Source organism: Micropterus salmoides, unplaced genomic scaffold (assembly GCF_014851395.1).
Source record: "Micropterus salmoides isolate LMB-PRFRI ecotype aquatic unplaced genomic scaffold, ASM1485139v1 Ms_hic_scaffold_11, whole genome shotgun sequence".
Taxonomy (NCBI): domain Eukaryota; kingdom Metazoa; phylum Chordata; class Actinopteri; order Centrarchiformes; family Centrarchidae; genus Micropterus; species Micropterus salmoides.
In genome coordinates, this window is record NW_024040152.1 from 1,512,547 (window position 1) to 1,535,218 (window position 22,672).

General features: G+C 41.3%; 1 protein-coding gene across 3 annotated transcripts in view; it reads right to left on the reverse strand.

Annotated features, from left to right (window-relative positions):
- Positions 1–22,672, reverse strand: part of LOC119896919 (DENN domain-containing protein 4B-like) — an 86,098-nt gene that overhangs the window by 24,521 nt on the left and 38,905 nt on the right. For all 3 annotated transcript variants that reach the window (XM_038710351.1, XM_038710349.1, XM_038710350.1), the window contains exons 3-18: positions 18,950–19,205; positions 17,326–17,395; positions 16,250–16,419; positions 14,583–14,824; positions 13,627–13,693; positions 11,098–11,156; positions 10,639–10,783; positions 10,387–10,562; positions 8,156–8,256; positions 7,649–7,864; positions 5,937–6,082; positions 4,278–4,411; positions 4,077–4,191; positions 2,525–2,731; positions 1,447–1,575; positions 365–509 (exon numbers count right to left, since the gene is read on the reverse strand). In XM_038710351.1, the coding sequence (XP_038566279.1) occupies positions 365–509; positions 1,447–1,575; positions 2,525–2,731; positions 4,077–4,191; positions 4,278–4,411; positions 5,937–6,082; positions 7,649–7,864; positions 8,156–8,256; positions 10,387–10,562; positions 10,639–10,783; positions 11,098–11,156; positions 13,627–13,693; positions 14,583–14,824; positions 16,250–16,419; positions 17,326–17,395; positions 18,950–19,205 (2,378 nt within the window). The remainder of the gene's footprint in view (positions 1–364; positions 510–1,446; positions 1,576–2,524; positions 2,732–4,076; positions 4,192–4,277; positions 4,412–5,936; positions 6,083–7,648; positions 7,865–8,155; positions 8,257–10,386; positions 10,563–10,638; positions 10,784–11,097; positions 11,157–13,626; positions 13,694–14,582; positions 14,825–16,249; positions 16,420–17,325; positions 17,396–18,949; positions 19,206–22,672) is intronic.

Sequence of the window (22,672 nt, forward strand, 5' to 3'; positions counted from 1 at the left end):
GTGCTCTGGGAAATTGTGATGACCATTTTTTAAAAACTGACATTTTACCGACTTAAACAAATAATCGTGAAAATAATCGGCAGATTAATTCATAATAAACAATAAATCGTAAATTGCAGCCTTAATGTAGTGAAGTAAAATGTACAGCATTTATCTCAGAGCTGTGGTGAAATAGAAGAATAAAGTCACATAATAAATGAATTGAATTTGTTCTTAATGCAGAACTTGAGTACATTTACTTTGTTACCACTGCAAAATATTTCCTTCATACTACGCAGCGTCATTTAAAACAAGTCACAACTGCTGAAATTCACTAAAAGTGATGCTCATTCCCTCAATGGATATTTATCAAATATTTTCTAACCTCCCCGTGACCCCACCGAGCCGCTCTTCTGCCGTTGTTTGATTGGCTGTCTGAAGTGGGCCACAGCCAGCAGGACATTCCTCAGCTTGGCCCAGCGGAGACGTCCACCCTGACTGGTGGAGGGCCACTTACTCTCCAGCACCGCCTGAGGGCAGAGGACATCTGATTCAATCGCAACGCTCTGTATTAATACAAACATCCATCCATCTGTTTTTATCTCTGGCACTCCTGACTTCAGTGTTTGTTTTATTCTGAAATGTAAAACCTCATGCGTTTATGATAACTGAATGTGTGTCCAGGGCTAGGGTTGGGTATCAAGAACCTTTCCAGGAACCATGGATTGGATACATTAAGACCCGTGCGTTTGGATTCTGCTCCTCTGTTCCAAACTTCCTGCATATTTCAGCTCCTGACTGAACTGCAGTGAGCATTTTACACTCCATCAAAGTGTCTCTTATCTGCCAGGAGCTGCTACGTCGACCTAACGTCACCTCATTTGTTATGTGAACAAAGCATGAAGAAGAGAGTTCTTCTGTTTCCAGTCCTGGACCATGGCGGACCGCAGCAAACGCTCCAAAGTTTGGCTTAGCTTCACTAAAACAGAGAACACAACAAAATGCACCAGCTGCAGTAAGGAGGTTTGGTGCGAGGCAGGAAGCAGCTCCAACATGACGAAGCTTTTACTTCAACACGGCGTGAATCTGAAGGAACGCTTCACCGTGTTCAACGTGTCGCGCTCTCCCAGCTACAGTGACGCCCCAGATCCAGCTAACGCTAACAGTAGCAATGTCTCAGGTACAAAACACCTTTTATACTGAAGGGAAAGCAGTGATGGCTACAAATGATTCAATAGATATTTCTCTTAGAGACGAGTCCCCAGAGACGCCCCTCTAGGACAGAGACTCCTTTCACTTTAGCCATGAAGGGGAAGATGAGCGAGGAGGAAGAGGATGAAGGTCACCGAGCGCTGACTAGATCTGTGGTGAAGGGACCAGAACCGAGACTCAATAAGTAGAATCGGAATGGAAAAAGTTGAAACAATACCCAACCCTATCCTGGACATATGTGGTTGTGTGTTGGACCTTGTTGTAGTATCCGTAGGTGATGGTGTTGGGTGTGATTCCAGCCTTCTTCATCTCCAGCAGGACTCGAACGGCGAGGACCGGCTGACCATACTGACCGCACAGCTGCATCAAGATCCTGTAACACACCTGAAAGACACACATAAAAAGAATTGTCACACACTTTAGCTTTTCAGGAGTAATGTGTATACAACATCTCTGGTCCTGCTTTAGGGACAGGGTTCCTGGAACTGAATCCAAAGTCTTCACACAACAACAAGGTTGACTACAACAAACACAACAACAGCAACCGCCATTTTACTACTGCATCTGTATGGAGCGGGACAACACAAACCAACATGTCCGGGCGCTGGAATCAGACAGAGAAGCGGTGCTGCAAAAAGTTTAAAAGATAAAAAAGTTAAATTCTAAAGAATCGCAACACTGCAGCAGCGTCACTGTCTCCTTTTTTGAATGGCATAAATCTGAAACATATCTGTTTGCTAAATACAGTAAAAACACAAGGAAAAGTTCAGGTTACCGGTTCAGGGTTCGACGTAAGCAAGGCCCGATGTCCTAGGACCAGTAAAACTGAGCTGAACTCACTTGTTAACTTTAAAACTGAACTAATTTGAAAGTTAGTTATATCATTAAGTTATAGTCAAGTCAATTTATTTATAAAGCACATTTAAAAATAACCACTGTTGAACATTTGCTGTACAAAGTTATGCAATTAAAACAAGAAGAAAAAAAGATAAGAAGAAAAAAGGGATGAAAAAGGGAACATAAGATAATAAAATAGTGATGAAGCATGCGGCAATAAATAGAAATATGAAGCAACCAGGACAGTTAATGATGAATGTCCCCAAACTGACTCGAATGCCAAAGAATAAAAATACATTTTAAGTCTCAGTGGTTGGGGATGATCTAATGAAAATGGGAAGTTTATTCCCATTTTAAAGCATATAAAGCATGATCACCCTTTGTTACCGGGCGACGCAGAAGACAAACACTCAGAAACAGTCTTTCAGATCAATCTGGTCCTAAAAGGCAATAAAGGCAACTCTGAAGTTGTCCAGACCAAAACAACAACACTCACCTCGTCCGGCAGCACCACCTTGCGGTTCTCCATGTGTTTGAGCACGTCGTAGGCCGTGTGCAACGCGCGCACCTTAGCAATCTCCGCCCGAACAAAAGTGGGCAGGTAGATGAACCAGAGGCCGTAACAGTGACCCAGCAGGCACTTGGACCACATGTCCGGCACCGAAGAGTACTTCTGAGCTCGCTTCTGGGCCAACTTGATTTCCTGGGAAGGTAAAATACGTTACACATCACATCACACATAAAGATGTGGGTAAAGACCCAACATGTGCCGACATAATCAGATGTAATGTGTTTAAATTAAGCAGAATGAGATGAGGATTCGTTGTTACCTATAAAACAAAAGATGAAAAAGGTAAAACTAAGTTCCCACTTTGGAATAAGTGGCTCAAATAACCTGGTCATCTGAAAATAACTGTAGTTGACGTTTTCAAACCCGCTCTCATTCACACAGTCCGTTTCTTCTGAATATTGGATGAGCAGTGAAATATTGATCATGATTAATAAAAATAAAATGGTACACAGTTTAGACTATTGCCAAGGTTCCTCCTCCGGTCTTCATTCAGGGAAAACTGGGTCAGAACGTAAAACCAGAGCATCGGGATGCACAGACCTGACTCCCTCTCTCCTGATTCAAATGTTGGTTCCAAGTACTGATCCATACATCAGATAGCTCAAATATGAGGAAACTGTATTTCATGTGGTCTGGTCCAGCTGACTCCCTCCTTGTTCAGACTGAAGGCCACAGTTTTTGCTCGTATGTGACTAAGCCCAACTCACATGGGAATCTGATCTTTTCCAGTTCAGATTTGAGTACAATGTTGATTCCATAGTATACTGTTAGTATAATGTTAATGTATTTCTTATAGGTACAATATTCATTTAAATTTAATATATAGTTTACCACTAGTATATACCTAAAAATTATGTGGGTTGTTTTTAGTCATTAAATCCTTGTGCAAGTAAAACAGTCTGCAATTGTCTCTAATTTATTAATGTTAAGTATTAACTTGTCAATAATCATTCATCCAGAAGAATTACTGCAGGTTGTAGTCTTTACTCGCACGTTGTGAGTCATTTTTCCGGTTTGCACTTATCTACCTGTAGGGCGAGTGAAATACTTGCGTTTCATCGGAGGGAGCCGTTGACTTTCCGACACTGTTACAGCTGATGTTCTACATACTGCCACCGGAGGGGAGCGTAGCAAACATTTCAAATGGTTATTTTAAATTGAAAATTTTTAGAAAGGTAATTTTTAATTTTTAGAAAGGTTAAAAATACGGGAGATTTACAGAAAAATATTTAATCGGGAGGATACCGGGACAGGATGGGAGGGTTGACAGGTATGTTTATGTTAAATGCTTTAAGAACAGAAAAGTAAAAAAGCATCTGCCGGTTAAAGTCCCAGCATTTAATATGATCCAACACCAAAACATACAGACCTGCTTACAGACTTATTTCACAGACTTCGTTATTAGTTGTGGATTAAACTAATCTAATCATATCAGCAGAGATAACCTCTGCTATGAATGCTTTTAAACGTTATGTACCTGTTTTGTGCGTCTGGGAGCGGGGCTACTGGGGGCGCTGCCTTTAGCCGGGACCCGGAGCTGGTCCTGGGGCCGGTCAAAGAGCTCTGGCTTCAGTATGGGGAAGGTTTCATAACTGGAAACATGAAACATGGAAAAACATCTTAAATCACATGTGATGCAGTTCAACACATTTCTACTTCAGACTCAGTGACTTTGTACCTGTAGAGGGCGGGACACTCCGACCCGTCAGGTTCCTGAGGTTCTTCAGGAGGCATGATGAAAACTGTGTGTTCTCCGCTGTGAGTCTCATCCAGATCGATCAGCCTCACCTCCTCCGGCTTCTCCACGTCCACCTGGTGACAAACAACACTCCAACAATGAACATTTAATGATTATACATTTTTTGATTATGTTAAAAATCATTCAGATTCTTCTCTTCTTGGCTTGGGCCTGACTGAATGGACAAAGACATTTGTTCATTTCTACAGAACCCAAAGTCTGGACCTTGAGAACTGTAGTTTTACAAAAATAAAAACAAGTCACTGTTTTTCAGCAGGAAACCGCTGGAAAGTTTTCGTCACGTTTGTTTCGTCACGTTTCATCATGTTATCATATTTTTGTCATATTTGTCACGTTTTTGTCATCTTTTCATCATATTTTTGTCATATTTGTCACGTTTTTGTCATCTTTTCATCATATTTTTGTCATATTTGTCACGTTTTTGTCATCTTTTCATCATGTTATCATATTTTTGTCATATTTGTCACGTTTTTGTCATCTTTTCATCATGTTATCATATTTGTCATATTTGTCACGTTTTTGTCATCTTTATCATATTTTTGTCTTGTTTTCATGTGTTTTCATTGGCCTCTCCCTTAGAGATAGGAAGAGAAGCCAAGTCATCCACGAGGAACTCTGAGTAGAGCTGCCGCTCCTTTGCATTGAAAGGAGCCAGTTAAGGTGTTTGGGCATCTGGTAAGGATACCACCTGTGTGCCTCCCTTGGTCCTGTGACGGCTGATATGAGAGATACAGATGCCAGCATGTTTGTGATGTTACTGCTTCACAGTAAAACAGATGTTCGCTGTACAGTAGGGCTGAACGATTTGGGGGAAAAAATCTAAATGCATCTTTTCTGCCAGATATTGTGATTACGATTCAATTTGCAATTGAAGAAAAAAAAAAAGTTCAGCTAAAGTTCAATATTTACTGCCAGTCCATTTTTGACAGAAGCCACGTCAAGCAGCACAGAGCAGATGAACTGGGCAGGAAGTCCCACACAGAACGGCACAGAGAATCAGGTCAATTTTCAAAAAACACCCTGGGCAGACTCCTTATCGTATATCAACCAAACTGACAAAAAAGAAACAATTAAACTATGTTGCCTACCTAATCATGATAGAAGGACAGCTGAACAAATTAACGAAATCTGAATAAGTCAGCAAAAAGCTGTTATTCTGAAATGCTCCATGTGAGAGAAAACCGCGGCACAGCCACTGCCTGTGTCTGTTCGGCTGACGCCATTATCCAAAGTTTTCCTCAGTTTGGTTTGTTGTATAAAATGTACACGCCCTGTGCCCGCTCTGATTGGTGAGTAGGACCGTAACAGGACAAGCATGGCACTTGTGATTGGTTGGCAAGTCTGTCACACAAGGACGACAACAGATTGAATTTGTAACTGCGTGACTGTTTAAAACGGGTCAGATGTATAATTAACCCACATTTTAAATCGGCGTCTTCACGATTAGCTAATCACGCTTTTTCAAATCCCAGTTTCGCTTTGAAAACGATTAATCGTTCAGCCCTACTGTACAGATACAGCAGGAAGCTGTAAATGATAAATCAGTGACATGTTTCTCTGACAAATCGTGGCTTTGACCTTTTGGACGCACTCGTCAAAGAACTCAAGGCAGGCGTGTCGGTCGCTGACGAAGGAGCACTCCTCGATGAACTGAGTGAACATCTGAGTCCTCGTCAGCTGAGTGTAGAACTTCTGCTGCGTTCGATCCCGAGACTTCAGGAAACCTGCAGGACGGAGGAGGAGAGGATAAAATCAATCAGAGCCAGACACAGACGTTTAGGTTTGAGATGTGATGACATTTTTTATGATAGAACAACATGACTGTGACTGTCCTGTTCCTCGTACTGTAAAGAAAGATTTGTCAGCAGAGCCAGCAAAGTTTTCTGCCTTACCTGCAGTGAGTCTAATAATCCATTTTATTTATTCTTCTATATCCACTTTACAATTTAGTGCTTTTAAATCCCTGACTGTTAAACATCACCTCCCTCACCAAGAAGGCCCAGCAGAGGATGTACTTCCTGCGACAGCTGAAGAAGTTCAGCCTGCCAAAGACAATGATGGTGCACGTCTACACCGCCATCATTGAGTCCATCCTCACCTCCTCCATCACCATCTGGTTAGCTGCTGCCACTGCCAGGGACAAGGGCAGGCTGCAGCGTATCATTCACGCTGCAGAGAAGGTGATTGGCTGCAATCTATATTCCCTTCAGGACCTGTACGCCTCCAGCACTGTAAGGCAAGATTGTGGCCGACTCCTCACGCCACTGTTTAAGACTCTCCCCTCGGGCAGGCCACACAAACAGCTTCTTTTCATCTGCAGCTGGCCTCATCACCCTTTCACAGTACAAACGGTAAATGTTTGTACATACAAATATGATGCACATGTAAATAACTGCCATATGGCACAAAGGATTCATTTTTCTTTTATATGAGATTTATGTTTACTGTTATGCACCAAAGCAAATTCCCTGACTGCCTAGAACAGACTTGCCAAAAAAGCTCATTCTGAAACCAATTTCCTCCAGGACTGTTGGTGCCACAGTTTGTCCGTTTGTCTGCCCAACATCTGGCCCACTGTATTTTTTGTTTTTCCATGCAATTTCCTGTAGACATTCAAAACAAAGACTCTTCACATCCTCTGCAAACAACCCTTTCAAAACCCAAACTTTAAATTTTTAGCTCCACTCCTGTTTGAGGTCTTTTGGCAGGTAGATATCTACCGCATCATATTCCTTGTCCCAGCTGTCCTTGACAACCTACCAAGACTTGTAATGTAAGTCTAACAATTTTCTTTTACCTAGTGAAGTCTGTGCGAGAACAAATGCACATAAGACGACTGCTGCCCCCCGCGCACCTGATGACAACATCCATCCCGGTGTCTCATTGCAGACATCGTCTGATGGAAATTTTGTAGACGTCGCCCAACCCTAGTTTCTTCCAACCATAATTGGGTTTAATAACACTGCTTCTATTAGTGAGAATTTAGACTAACTTTGTTATCAGTCAGATCACCAGCCAAAAAGATTTGTTTAAGCTACGACCAACAAATATTTTGCATTTTTACTTAATAACTGGCAAAATGTAATAATTATCAAAATTATAAATCAGGGCTGGGCCATCCGGTTGAATCCGACACCAAACCCTTGAAAGTCTTTACAGGTTTCTCTGAATCGTTTCAATAGACAATTGCTGCAAAATAACACAAGATCTCACATCATCATTATACCATATGAAGAGTGTTAAACAATAAAGATTTTATAGTCCCTATATCTTGACCATCAGCTCCTCACCCTGCAAGTTGAACAGGGAGCTGCAGTCGGTGGTGGTGTCCGACGGCGCCTGGGTGATGGGCAGCAGGAAGGTTCGGTATCCTCGCAGCAGGCAGCTCATGAAGCGAAGGAACGCCTCCTGGATCTCCAGCTCCAGCTGCTTCTGACTCCTGTAGATCTGATCGTAGTCGGTCAACAGGAACTCCAGCGTCGCCTCCTCCTGACCGGGACTGCAAACTGCAGCAACGAGGAGAGAAAAAAGGGAAAATACTGCAGAGCTTACAATTAAAAAAATAAATAAAATTCTCCGCTTAGAGGAGGTGAGCCAATAAAGTATTCAACTATCTATATTGATGTGTGATATATTCAATGTTTTAAAATGCACGGACACCGCAAACAAAAAAGGAACTAAGTAGGAAGAGCTTGTTAAACAGCCTGTTACAGCACGTCTGCTGTCTCTGAACCACTCTCGTTACTTTATTTTGAAAAGCTGTCTTATCAGTCAATGTGATGTGAGCTGTTACTCACTCTTCTCCAGGGTCTTGTTGAGGTTGGTGAGGGTGTTGAACAGGGTCTTGCCGGGCTTCCTGGGTAACGATCGCCACGACAAAGGCTTCTTGTCCTCCAGCCTGACACACGAGAAGGAAGGGAGATCCCGTTACAATCTCAGCACTTTCCAACGTGTTTTATGTGGCGTTTTGTTTTTTTAATAATTCACCAACATCGTGAAACATTTCAGCAGCAGAAACACAAATCTGAGTAAAAGAGTCATGTGATTTCCTGTTGCTGGATTTGATGGTTGAGATTGTAGACAGGGTGTAAACTAAGGGGGAGCTCTGCTCCTCTTAAGACGGGAGCTCTCCTGGAAACATGATCTGTGAAATTTTGGGGAGTCTCTAAAATATTGACAATATTTTTTGCCATGCGTTTCTATTTTTCTGTATCCTTATCGTCATGAATCATGCGTAAATAGAATTCAATCTGTGTTTAACAATTTCCTTTTACAATCCTTTTATGAGAGGCTGCTGTGTCAGTTCATTTTGACCAAGCGGGAAGCTTCCTGTCAGCAAACTGATGAATGCGGTCCCTGAAATCTGCATTCTATCGAACAGCCAGCAGGGGGCGACTCTTCAGAAAGATGTGAAGGAGAATACATAAGGACTTAGGAAAGAATCCGACTGCTCTTTTCTAGGCGACGTAATTACATGGTGGAATTTATAAGTACTTCATAATCAAGATAGCAAAAAGGCCTGTAAGGTAACAGTCACCAAATACTGGAAAGGGTTGACACATTGAGAATACTTGCTCACCCTCCTGCCCACCCACATTTATCAACATTTATCCCAATTATTGTTTGTAAACACGTACAGTATGACAGCGTAATGGGGGGGGGGGGTGCTGAGCGCTGCCCATTTAAGTAAGAAAACGCACTCAGCGTTTAATAATGTGGCAGGCCACCACAAAGAAATCAGCGTGTGGGCAACACTGAAGTAATACATTACATTTACTGTAGAGGTCATCCAGCTTGATCATTGCTTTTATTAAGGCGAGGGTGTCAGCATCTGTGACTGAAGTAAAATCAATTAATGCAATTGCTGAAAGCTGGAAATGCGTAACGTGAACCTACATGCCGCAACATTATCACTTTGATCACGTTACAAGACTAGTAACACAGCTCGCATGGGTCTCAGTTATTGTTGACAGTTCAAGTCATAGGCTATGCATATTAGCATAGCATAAGAGAAAATGGTCATTTTTAACATCTTTTATCGGTCATGGTGCGTGATTTCTCTTTTTTATTATTGTAGAAAACACTTCATAGCTTATTTCAACAATCCAAATCATAAAATGGTGTTGAAACAGCTTCAGATTACAGCACAGCAAAAAGAAAGAAGGAAATTGTGAGTCTTATTCAGCTATCATAATGTGCGTCTGTGTTGCAAGGATTTTGCTAAATGTGGTCAATGGATTTTATCGTTTGAGTATGAGAAAGTGAGCCGCTTTAAATGTTGCTGCCGCAAGGAATTGTGGGACGGCATTCTCTTCCTTTCCTTTCGTAAAGGATGGTCCGGTGTACCCTATGCTAAAGGAGATATGAAAGGAAGCATTGAGTCACCTTTCCTTAGCTATTGGAGAATTCAACCAGCTCTTATCATGGCTGCCACTGAAATACTTCCGGGTCACTTCACTCAGTTAGGAATCTTCCTAAGCAAAAAAGACCTTTCGGACGCAGCCATGGTCACGTCCGGTGTCGCTGGTTGCAAAAACTCAACATTGTGGCGCCCTATTGGCCAAACTTGAGGCTTCAGAACGGTAGTCCACAAACCAACGGGTGATGTCACAATTACGTCCACTTCTTTTATACAGTCCATGGTCCTGACCAGTCTTGTCGGAGTGTTGGGAGATAATCAATAAAGTTATGCTGCTGCGTCTTTGTACTGAGGAGAAGATTCATCTAATCCACAACCCTCCCGCTATTTATCCAAATATACATTTTTATGATAAAGACCCACCAATCTGCAGATATAACTCTGCACATCACAAGAACCCACTTATGCATATTTTACGGAGTCAAAGAAGGGTCAAAGTTATAAATTACTCATACATAATAAACTGATTTTTAAAAATGTTATATGCAATGTTAAACTAGTTATTTTTGTGTTGGCTACCCCTGCTCTACATCTGTATACATATGTGGTTACGTACAATTAAAAAGCAACATCAGCTCAACTATCAAGCACAAAGCGTGATGGACTTACTGGAATATGGTATTGGTGTCCAGATCAACACACACCACATCAGTGGGGGGGTCATATAGGTCAAAGTAGCTGGAGTGGACGCCCACGATGAAGGGCATCGGCGCCAGAAGCACATCAGCCATCTGCAGCGGACACAGAGGGATGTAGGGACAGAGCCAGCGTAGAGGGAAGCTCATCTGGAGAGACACACATTATTTTAGACCTCATTAAATACACTCAGCATGTTTCTGTCTGTGTGTGCTTAAGTCTTACGGAGACGAGGGCCTCGCTGACGGAGGTGAGGACGTCAGGGCGGAGCGAGTGCAGAAGCAGCTTGTGTTCAGTGAGGACGGCGAGCAGCAGCGTGCAGGCGTTTTCTGGGCCGAGGTTCTGCAGCAGCTTCAGGAAGCTTGCACCGCTGTCACACGCACAAATAATAGTTAAATAACAGGACATCGGCTAGCTGTGCGTTCAGGGTAACTTTCAAAACTGTCTGTGACATTATTAAGGTTGGTGTGTGCACATGCAAGACTTAATAAGACCATTGTTGACAAGAGGAACTTTATACAGGAAATAGCACCACCGAAGGGACAAGGGTCTAAATTAAGCTCTGAGGACTTTATTTTACCGCCAAAAGTCCCTGTAAGTAACTTCCTATTATAGATGAATTCTAGCTTCTGTTCCCAACGACTTATCGTGATTCCCACTGCAGCGCTGCAACAGTAAACTGACCTGAGTGGGAGTGGAGAGGAGACCGGCTGGCAGAGCAGCAGGTTGTCGTACGGAGAGAGCTGGAAGATACAGGCAATTCAATGTTATACAGAATAAACACAGACGCGAGGATGGGATATTTGTTTGTGATTTGATTTTGAGTAATTAGCTATTTAATTTACAACAGTTTCATCGCTCCTTCAGTTTTGAGAAGATTTCACTCACCAACTTCATCCCTGGAAGCTGAATATTAATCAAATATATCCCACAGGGTGAGAGAGAGCTCTGCGAGCTGTCGGACAGGTTTTAAACAAATCTACAGTTTATCTAAACTGAAGAGAAACACCTGGCATTAATTAATCTGGCGTCTAATGTTGCTTGACCTCGTGAAAATACAGCTGTAAATGCACCAAAACGCACTGATCCAGGCAGCGTGTCCATACAGTGTTGTTTATGACCGTGCTCATGTTTTTGGTGAACCGAACGTATACAATTTTGAACGTGAGCTCACGCGCTGATCAGTTAAACTCAATATAAAATACTAAAAACAACAGAAAGGAGTACAAACTATAAAGAAAGTTGCCAGGCAGAACTTAAGTTTCCATTTCTGGCACCCAACCCACAACGCAAGTAGGTACATAGTGTACTACATGGTAGTGTACCAACTATCTGAATTGAGACACAGAACCTCAGGTGTAAATTTAAATCAGGTTAAAATCATATCCTGATGCGACATGCATTTTGATGGCAGATATAAAAGCCCCCTCAAATGTCCGTTATCTGTTTAGCTGAAGCAGGAAGATCTACTGAACGTCTAAGGTTTAACAGGTAGGTTGGGTCACATGACCACCTGTGTTTTCACCTCCAAAACAACTGAAACCTGAGTAAACTGCCCCCTCCTCCTTGTGCTGTTTCACTGATGGACTCAGCTGGTGAGTAAAATGTTCTTATAACCAAAAATTGGTCTTCTATAGGATTGTTTGGCTCAAGCAGGAAATTTTATTACAACAACATTTAGAGGGAAAATTATAGCCAAGTAAATCCCAACCTCGACACACAAACACAAAACTACCAACTCAATTGTCGCCCATGTTGATGATTATCCACGTGCATGCAGCTGAGTGAAATCACATCTGAACCACGATAAGATCATCAGTGAATTATTTCTCATTGAAAGAATGATGTCAAGAAATGTGTCCGCGAACTGGAAACTATCAATAAATGGGTTTCTGATTGGGCGCAATTACCCTGTTCAGGCTGCGGCCAGATCACCACCTACATCCTGTTGAAGGAGGAATGTGAAGGATTAAAGTCAGAAATAATACAATCTCTGTGCCGGCTTCCTCTGATCCTGTTTTTATAAACATGTGTTGTTTTACTTCAAATATATTTATTTTCTTCTTTCCTGTGTTGAGCAGCAAATAGTCAAAAAGTCTGTCATCAAGACATTTTCCTAACGCCTTGAAAACTGCAGCCATCAAGTTTCTTAAAGAGGGGTCTCCAACAAACATATGTTATTAGCAACTACAGACCTTTCAAAACTTTCCTTTGTAAGTAAATTAATTTAGAAAGTAGTTTACCAGAAACTAGAGAACTTTTTAACCTTGTGGTTCTGAATGACATTTGCTAAGAAACTGACTCGGGTCAGGATTTCAGTCTTATTGGATTGTAGGGCTGCCTTTGATATGGTTAATATCACAATACTACCAGACATACTGGAGAACTGGTTTGGCTCTCAGACAGTCCATAAGTGGAGTTATTCAGTCCGACTTGATAACTATAGTATGCATCCGAGCAGACCAACATGAAGTGTGGAGTTCCACATGGCTCAATCCCGGGTCCTCTTTGATTTGTTTTCATGAGGCCCGAAATTACACGAGACAATAAGATCAACATGAATAATCATACAGACGACACCCAAATTTCATGTGTAGAATAGATTTGTAGTTTTAGAAAACGCATGCTATGGCAGTTACAGAGAGTTTTGTGAAGTTTTATTTGAATTCCTCATTCATGAGTTAGTTTTTCACCCCCACAGGTTTAAGATCACCTTAAATATACAACCACATTTCTCAATATGAAAACACAAAATCTTATTGCCCCTTTCTTCAACCCATAAAGTCAATTTCTGAAAACTGTATATTTAGGAGGTGTTATTTTTAAAGATTTAGGTCTTCAGTAGGAACCAGTGGGCTTGGAGCTGAGAGCCACAGACAGGAAGTCAGGAGGTGTTGACAAACACATTGTTGGTTTTGAAGACAAACATCAGCTCATCATACTAATGACCAAACACTTACTCTGCGTAACAGTATTCATTAGGGGTGGGTGATGCGTCTTAAAATCGCACACCAACTCCCAAATATGGCTGATGAAGCTGTTTTCTCCTAACTTGTAAAGACTCGGGTTTTGTTTTTTCTTGCGTTTATGGACGGTTCTCTTTTTGTCAGGCCGTTCATGTTAAAAACACTTTCAGACTTCCTCTATGTGGAAATGCATGGTCCCAACGAGCACCAGACATCACATACTGCAGGTTTGAGTTGCGGTCCCTACCTGAACGAGGATGCGGGGCCGCTGGGGGGATGGAAACGGGACGTTGTGCATGAAGCTTGAGATGTGTCTGCAGAGAGAGAGGGGAAAAAAAGCACACACATCATTAAATATCAATACAAATATCAATCACACTTCTTTCCACAATTCAAAAGAGCATGCAGGGTTTTTCCTGCACAGAGAATTACAAGGCGGCTGCATCCGTCAGATCTGGTCCAACCTCCAGACGGCGTCTTCATGGTGTACACGGTTTTCTAAATGCACTTTGTGGATTTAATAAGGTATAATAATAATAATAATAATAATAATAATAAGGTGAGGAGATTACTGTAGTAAGGTGTAAGGTGGAGAATTAAGTAGAATTAAAATGGTGAGATAAAAAAAATAATGTATTCTTTCAAACAAAAAATACAAATATACACCCCCACCACTACAACTGCACTGTCATTCTGTGGGAAACACTGAGCCGTGTTAAACTGCAGTTTATTTTCAGTTAGATTTTATTCATACAAAAAACTCTGTCCAGCACTCTGACCGTCAGTGTTTTATAATGAACATACAGTTGAATTGATCCCAGTCACAACAGCCAATGCAAATGGGGATCCGTAATTGTTATCAGTCAGGAGCTGAAAGTGAGCAATTCAAACAAGACGAATTTCCTCTCTGGGATCAATAAAGTATTTCTGATTCTGATAATTATCTGACTAGTGTTCACACTTTTATCACAGAATGTATTATTTATCTCTACATATCATTTGACCCAATCTGGAGACTCAAATGAAGATACTGCTTTCACTAAACACTGATGAAAAATTCATGCAGATTCAGTCAAAATGTCTCATTAGAACGAGTTCATATTGGGGTCTTCCCTTTATCATATAATATTGATATTATGCCAGCAGCAGATCTGATTCAATCTAAATCTGAAACATGAATTGGAAGCTGAACCGTGCACTGACTTTTCAAGCGGCAGGACGTGGGGCCCGGAGATGGAGTATCTGTAGACGAAGGTGAGGAACTTCTGGAAGACGGTGAAGAAGGGCCAGTGGGAGAGGACGCAGATGCTCTTCTTCACCTGCAGGCTGCGGCTGGTGATCGGCCGCCGGTCGACCACGCTGAGCAGCCCGAGCAGCACGCTCTGCCGCTCCGACAGCAGCTCCCTGGAGAACGACTCGTAGAACTGGATGGCTGCGCCGTAAACCTGCAGGGAGAGCGGAAGAGGTTTCACAAAGGGAGTACACAGAAGGAAACCTAAATGTCTAACTTCCAGGATAAGGAGAGTTTGCAGCAAAATAAAACAGATTAAACTATTTTATTTCGCTGCAAACTCTCCTTATCTTTCAGTTTTGGACAACTTAAAGACTTCACCTCTCATGACATCTTTCAGTACTTTCTAACATTTTACAGACTGAACATAATATGATCAGTCAAACAGCCATTGACAAAACAATCTCTTGTCCAGTTCTCGTGGAAGTTAACATTTTTTTCTGTCTGCTTCAGTTTATGGGTTAATGAACACAAAACCAACCTCCTCCGTCTACATTAAGCATGTGTTCATTCTAACCAATAACAACTACTCAGATCATTTATTTTCTCGCATGTAATAAAGACACAATTCTAGCTCCATATAGTGCTCCCTGCATATTAGTGTACAAGCTTCTGTTCTCCACAAGCAGCAACTTCATGCTCTCATGAGTGGAGCCAGTGGGGAAGAGCCTTAAACCTGCGATCTCTCTAGCAGCCAGAAGGGGGCAACTCCACTGGCTACAGAAAGAAGTGCGATTGTATAGAAGTCTATGAGAAAATGTTTCTACTTCTCAGCTGATTTATTCCCTCAGTAAACACTTTCCTGATGAGTTTATGGTCTCAGTCGTTAGTTTCAAGTCTTCTTCAACACAGCATGATGTTCATTTAGTAAATTATGGCCCAATTTAAAGGAACATAGACCAGAAAGCAGGGGAGGCTTCAGGGTGGGGCTAGGAGGTGATTGACAAGTCGCTAGCTCCACCCTCTCGTCTAAATATTGTCACGTCCGGTGCCTGGATTCCAGAAAAAAAAATCATCAAGATGACGACCGCTAAACTGCCAAACTCAAGGCTTCAAAACTGTAGTCCACACACCACGATGACTGTGTTCAGAAACTTGCGTGGACTGCAGTTCAAAACCAAACCAGCAGGATTTACCACTGCATTCTGTGGGACAGTGACTGATGTTTGGACGAAATGCATAAAAAAGAATTTATATGTAAACTGTTTTTATCATTTGTGAAGTAAATACAAATAGTACATAATTACAAAATTAATCAAATTGATAATATTGTCCCATATATGTCCCATGGGCTGACCATGCATTCAGCCTGTCGAATTTGCTCCCGCTTGTACTTTTTTACAACTTTCTAGCTTATTTTCTTTCATCTCACTTGTTGGATTTTTGTTTATCAGTATTTTATAATGTACATAATTCAACACACATTTTTACATTTCTAACTAACTATCTCCATTTCTTTCATGTCTTGTTATATGAGCAACTGTAATGAAACAAATTCCCCCTCTGGGATCAATAAAGTATTTCTTGCTTGTGGTTATTCTTAAGCAGAAAAGAGTGTGTGTGTCGTTGCTGCTCCAACCTTGTCCCCGGAGGCGGAGGTGAGGACAAAGGTGGAGAAGACAGGCAGCTGGTACTTGGTGTTTAGAGGCCAGCTCTCCACAGTGACACCCATCGGCAGACAGAAGACCGGCACCGACTCCGGCAGAGGAAACGCCTCCAGGTCCTCCTCTGGGTACCGGCTGATAAGACCTGCAGCACACAGCAAGTAATCTGTTTACTCTTGGATCCTAATATGTACAAGAACTATGGAAGTATTTAAGAAATCCTTAATAAAACACAACTTTTAAAGTATGATTGACTAAAATCAAAACCTTCAGCTGATCGTTTCAAACATTTCACTTGACAGATTGTCTAGAAGGTCATGTGAATAACTTGACTGCTTTCTTAAGACACTGACATAAAATATTTAGAATCTTTATTCTAAATTTTACTAAACCAAAAATAAAGGTTTAATTGAACAAACTATTCAACTGAGAAAAATTAAGATAGATTTTTTTTACAAGTGTTGGTTGAAATGACTAGTAGGTACAAAAAGATTTGTATCTGTGCAGTAGATGTTGAAGCCGGCAGCTGAACCGTGCTGAACCTGACAACATCATGGAAAGGATCCCTACTCCTGGTGACCCCCTTTGTTTTTTAACTAAACTGAAGTCTCACTCAACGGTAGTTCTTTCTCTGAAATGTCATGAGAGGCGAGTTGTTGCAGGGAGATGCCGGTGGGAACGCGAGAGAAGAGATCATCTTGCTGGCAGTTCCTTTAGGTACACAACAAACTCCCTCGTTTTCCCGGAGCATTAGCAGCTGTAGACTGAAGCCCAATCTGCATGGATTCGAAAGCTTTTTGTATCTACTCGTCATTTGAACACCAAAATAGGGGATAAAATAAACCACGTTGAAAAACACCCAAATTATCCTTTAAATAAACTTCCTTAAAGGAAAATTCCAGGATTTTACAACATAATCATAATTGATGCCATTCTGACCCGGGTTATGTTAGTTTTGTACTCCATTGGTTGTAGGGCACAATTATGAGACTGATCAAGATTTTCTTAGTTTTGTTCTGGCTTTGTTGTTCAGAAAGTGACAGATACTCACTGGCCTTGTAGACCAGGGCGTTGGCTTTGGCCACAGCTCTCTTGTAGCACACATACAGGGCTGGACCCCACTGCAGACAAACACACAAAATATTCAATTATATATTTTTTATTAAAACAAAACAGCGTTAATAATATTTCACAGATAGAATTCATAGAATAGGCATTTTCAAGTTAGGTTGGACTGGAGAACCGGGGGCCGTATTACAGAAACTTCCTAACCAGCATATCCTATCCTAACTGCTTGGTTACCATGGTAACAAGTGTTAGGAACTGATTTAGGAAAAAGGCCGTTGCAGATTAACAGTTCCTAAGTCAATGTTCCTTTCCTAACTTTAGATAAGAAAAGTGTATTACAGAAGCATCCTAAGTTTAGGAGAACTGTTAAGCTGTCCTAACTTTACTTTTCCACCAGGTAGTCTTTGCTAACTCTTTAATCCACATGGTTATTAACTGATTCTACCCACGTGTTTGATGACCAAACACTCGTTAGCAGAAGGCTGTAGGCGACGTAACGCCGGATAATGTCATTAGATAAAATAATGTAAAGGCTTGGTGTAACAAAAGGATCCTAATGCAAGTCTTTGGTAGGAGGAGACTGTTAAAGACTAGAAATACATGAAAACATGATGACCTTAGCCCGCAGCCTTTATTATTATTGTTACCGTCATTATTAACTTTGCCCAGATGAGTACGGGCTTCTGCCGGGGTCAGTTAGGGAGCACAGGAGGAGCCACCACCGGGTTCCTCTGACCTTTGGACACAGCAGCTGCCTTTCTCTTCGTATCACTGGTCAGTAGGTTATTTTCTTTTTGATATGTGGCGGTGACTGTGTCCGCTATTTTAGCCCACTCTCTCTCTTTCATCTAACCAGACGAGCGTTACGTGGATTTCCTCCATTTTCAGCTTATTTCATTTAAAAAACGACCAAAAAACAGCGATTAAAAGCCGTTTAGCTCGGCGGGATGAGAAAAGTGGGATCAGTTGCTAGGTAACAGGCAGAAAAGTTGATCACCGATGTTGGATTGAGTATTTAGGATTTTATAACCTGAGATAAGACAGGATTCCTAAAGTTAGCTAGGATTTGCTTCTGTAATACCAAATTGGGTAAAATCCTATCTTAGACTCTTCCTACCTTAACTTAAGCGAGAAACTTTCTGTAATATGGTCCCTGGAAGTTATTGTAAGAGAGGCTACAAGTAATTTTTATTTCTGTAAATTTCTCTAAATGTGTTTGCTCATTTCAATTGCAGCCTTCTGACGAGATGTTTGAATCGAAGCTTTTATTATTATTTTTCTCATTTTTTTCCCTTTTAGTCACTTGAAATTGCTGTTAGAGCAACCAGAAATGGTTTTAATTTAGAAAGCGTTGAGTTTCACTTACAGCAGCTTCACAAACGGCAGAACGAGTAAACTGGTAAACTGAGTTTGACACAACTGTTGCTGCAGCAAAGGAAAAATGTTTGTTACATTTTTCTTATATATTAGTCATATTATTATGTTTTATCATCTTAGATGTAATCCTTAGATTACAGGTGCCAATAACTTCCCCTTGCTTTAATTATTTGAGAATTTAGCATGTTATCCACAGCTGAAACACTTCCCAAATACGACTCGGTACTCACCATGCCGGTGTTGAGGTTCTTGTCGACCCGGCAGAAGGTGTGCGGGGCCACCTCTCCCTTGCTGGGCAGCAGCAGGGCAATGTCAGTGACGCCCAGCATGTGGAGGCCCTGTGAGTCCAGAGCCCGTCGGTACATCAGGAACACCCGGTGAGCCGTCGGGGCGCCGCCCGAGCTCAGATTGGCCGAGCGGCTGTAGGGCGTCGTCTCGATGACGTACCAGCCCTGCTTCAGCGGCTCCTTCCCCTCATACAGAACCCTACGGGGACAGTTCATGAGACTTTTTAAAAACTTTTCTTTATGCTCCGTTATAAAAGCTTTTCCTTTTGCAATCGCTGTCTGGTAGATCACTCCTGCAGGACAGGAAGTGTTCAGGTGGTTTTGCTGAGATTGTTCATGTTTGGGTGCGGAGTGACATTTGCGAATTTGACTTGACAACTACCACTGGATTACTTTGATACTATGGCTGCACAATATTGGAAAAAACTGACATTGCAATATTTTTCTTTTCTGCAATAATTATACATTTTGTAGGGAAAATGCACAGAAAATATTTCTTTTTAGCATGAAGACTGAGTGCAATCTATCCTTTGCACTCAAATAAACTTATGTTACATCAGACTTTTCTTGTAGACTACTCATGGAAAATGGGAACTCCGCTAGTTTTACTTTTATATCAAGCAGCAAAAGAAGTTGAGGTGGAGTTAATTTGACTTGCTTAACATCGCATAGTTCTGCGATGTGACTATTGCACATTGCGATGCCGTTGCTGAAATGATATATTGTGCAGCTCTATTTGATATTGAAAAAAATGTTTCAAACAAATACTGCAGTCAAGTATTTGTGCTTTGAGTATATTTTTTTCATGCCACTTTCCATTTCTACTCCACCACATCTCAGAGGGATGTATTGTACTTTTTACTTCACTACATTTATCGGACAGCTTCAGGTACTTTACAAATTAAGATTTTTATAAAATATGATATTTTGTTATAAATTAAACTACCCAACAGTTTATATCAGTACAGCTAGTATATTAGGTAACTGACAGAAATTTAATTAGCAACTATTTTGATGATTATTTGTAATTCTCTGCTTTTCTTTTTGATCGTTTTTATTTATTTTTAATCGTCCAGAGGTTTGGACTGAAAACAAGCGTTGTGAAGGCGACACTTTGGGTAACTGACAACATTTCTCACCATTTTTAAATTTCTTTACAATCGATTAATGGAGAAAACTAATTGCAGTCTGATACAAAATAGTTCAACCTCAACCAACTACAGAAGTAAAATCCTGCTTTTAGATTAATGCATGAGGAATAATAATCTAATGATATAATAATACAGTCGGACATTTTTCTGCATTGAGTACTTTTTCTTATTACATATATATACCTTTACTTAACATTTTCAATGCAGTACTTTTACTTGTAACAGAGTATTTTTACAATGAGGTATTAGTATTTTTCTTTTCGTACTTGCAAAGTGTAAGTCACACTGAATCTAAAATCTGTGTGTTCAGATTTAACTGGGTTATTACATTTTTTTTTGCAGCAATCGGGTGTGAAGGGTTTTAAAGTGCCCTAATATCCATAAGCTGTGAGTCCATCCATCCATCCAGAAGCGTCTCAGACTCATTTCAGGAGCTGAGCAGGTTTTTGTCTTGCTGTTATTTTGGCCTTTGTGTGCTTCTACCTGTAGCTTCTACTCTGCTTACCAGCAACGGCTCTCTGCGACCCGGTTTTGTTCGGTTGTCTGCAGGGCTGCATCAGGGAGCATTTCGGAATCAAAGCGTTTGGCCTGCCTGATTTTGCTGACATGTTTAGATTTTGTAATCGGTGCTTGCTTTTTGTGCTTCTTCTATGATTAAGTAGGCTATGTAGCTAAATGGTTCTTTTTTTTAATCTGTTTTAACTGTGTTTTCTGTTGATTTATGATCGGGAGTATGCACAGGGCGTTTTATTTTGAAAATTCACTGGATTCTCAATCCTGTTCTGTGTCTGACTTCCTGCCCAGTTCGATCTGCTCTGTACACCTTGACACGGCTTCCGTCAAAAATAGACTTCTGATGGACTCCCAAGCATTGACTAGAAGGGCCGCGACCAGCTCCGGCAGCCGTGGACCAGCGGACACATGCGGACTCGTGGACTTTGCTTCTACTCTGGAATGTAGCAGCAGCAGGGTGCGCCCGCAGCCAAATCGGCCCCTTGGCTGTATATTTAGGAAGTGCTCCATTTGATATGCAGTTTTCCATGTGTGGAGCACGCATTTTAAATGGTGATATCGCTGTCGAACGTGTTCATTTAATTGTGGGAAGCTAAAATCGTAACCGCGATCGATATTCGATTAATTGTGCAGCCCTAACAGAAAGGCGTGGGACGACCAAGGTTTGAACCCAAGAGTTTGTCGGAGTCAATGCTGAAATTTGAGAAGCGGCACAAATCAGCAGCTAAACTACGATGTCTGTTGTCAGATGTACCTGTCCCAGTCTCTTTGCCTCACGTCTCTCTCCTAGTGTCTGATCAAAATCATTTCATCACCCTCGAAAATTAGCCTCACAAAATCAGATTCCATCAGATGAGCTACGTTTTTTGTGATGAGATTTAAATGTGGAAAACCTCCAGACATCAGTCCTGTCAAACTGTGCTTGAGAAAGTACCTGCTCACTGCCTGTCAGCAACAGGAAACATGTAATCTGATGTTTAATGTGACTGGATTTTGTCTCATTATCCCCTGACACAGTGTAATCTGGAGTAATTAGACAGCTGAACACGAAAGAAACAATACAGAGTCCATGTGATGGTGATGAGTCCAGAGCACGACACTGTCTGCCCACCACTGCGTTATGTAACCCTCTCTATTATATAAGCTCAGGCTTTAACATGCGTAACATGAACTAAATGCACTACGTCTGATTCCTGTTGGGGAGTAGTGCTGTGTAAATGCTGGCTTCTACTCATTTTAATTTAAAACAGCAGAATAATTTACAGGACGCCATGCAGTCCATGTGCTTCAGTGCAGCCGTCACTTAGAGCAGTGTTACTGGAGGGAAACCATCTGATGGAGATCTGAAAAACGTGAGTCGTGACTTTGCAGCCAAGTGACGGGCAGATTCTCAGAGCATCACATCATCATCACTACAACATACGACACAGTTAAAGCCCTAATGTCAGTGACAAATGAGGCTGTAGTCTATGTTTAGTCCTCAAGCAAGTCACAAGTCATATGAAATTCTTAGGAATTCAGTTAATTTAAGCACTTTAAGAGAGGTGGCAATTCAACTGTATGATCAGTGTTTCTGTCCTAACTATATTGAAATATAAAAGGCGTATTATTTAGTCTACTATTAGATTCACTGATTATTGAAATGGGGTAGAAAAATAGAATGATAGAAACAAGGTTCAGTAACAGTAACCTCTTTCTTACCATTCCTGTAAAATTCGTTTTAAACTATATTTAATATATTTTTTGTTTACCCTTGAAAAAAGTTACAAATGCATGATGGCGACAACTACAGCTGGGACTTATTAGCTGGAAAACACTGTGGGGCCACGGCATAAAGCCTCACCTAGTCCAAGTTTAAATTTTATACCAATACCATAAAAAATGATTTTACACAGGTTTTTCTGAGGTTATGTCTCAGCGTATTTTTTCTAAAACAGCACCGCCCCTTGGCGGCACGTGGCTGCTGCATCACGCCGTATCAGCCGGTAGATTGACGCAGACG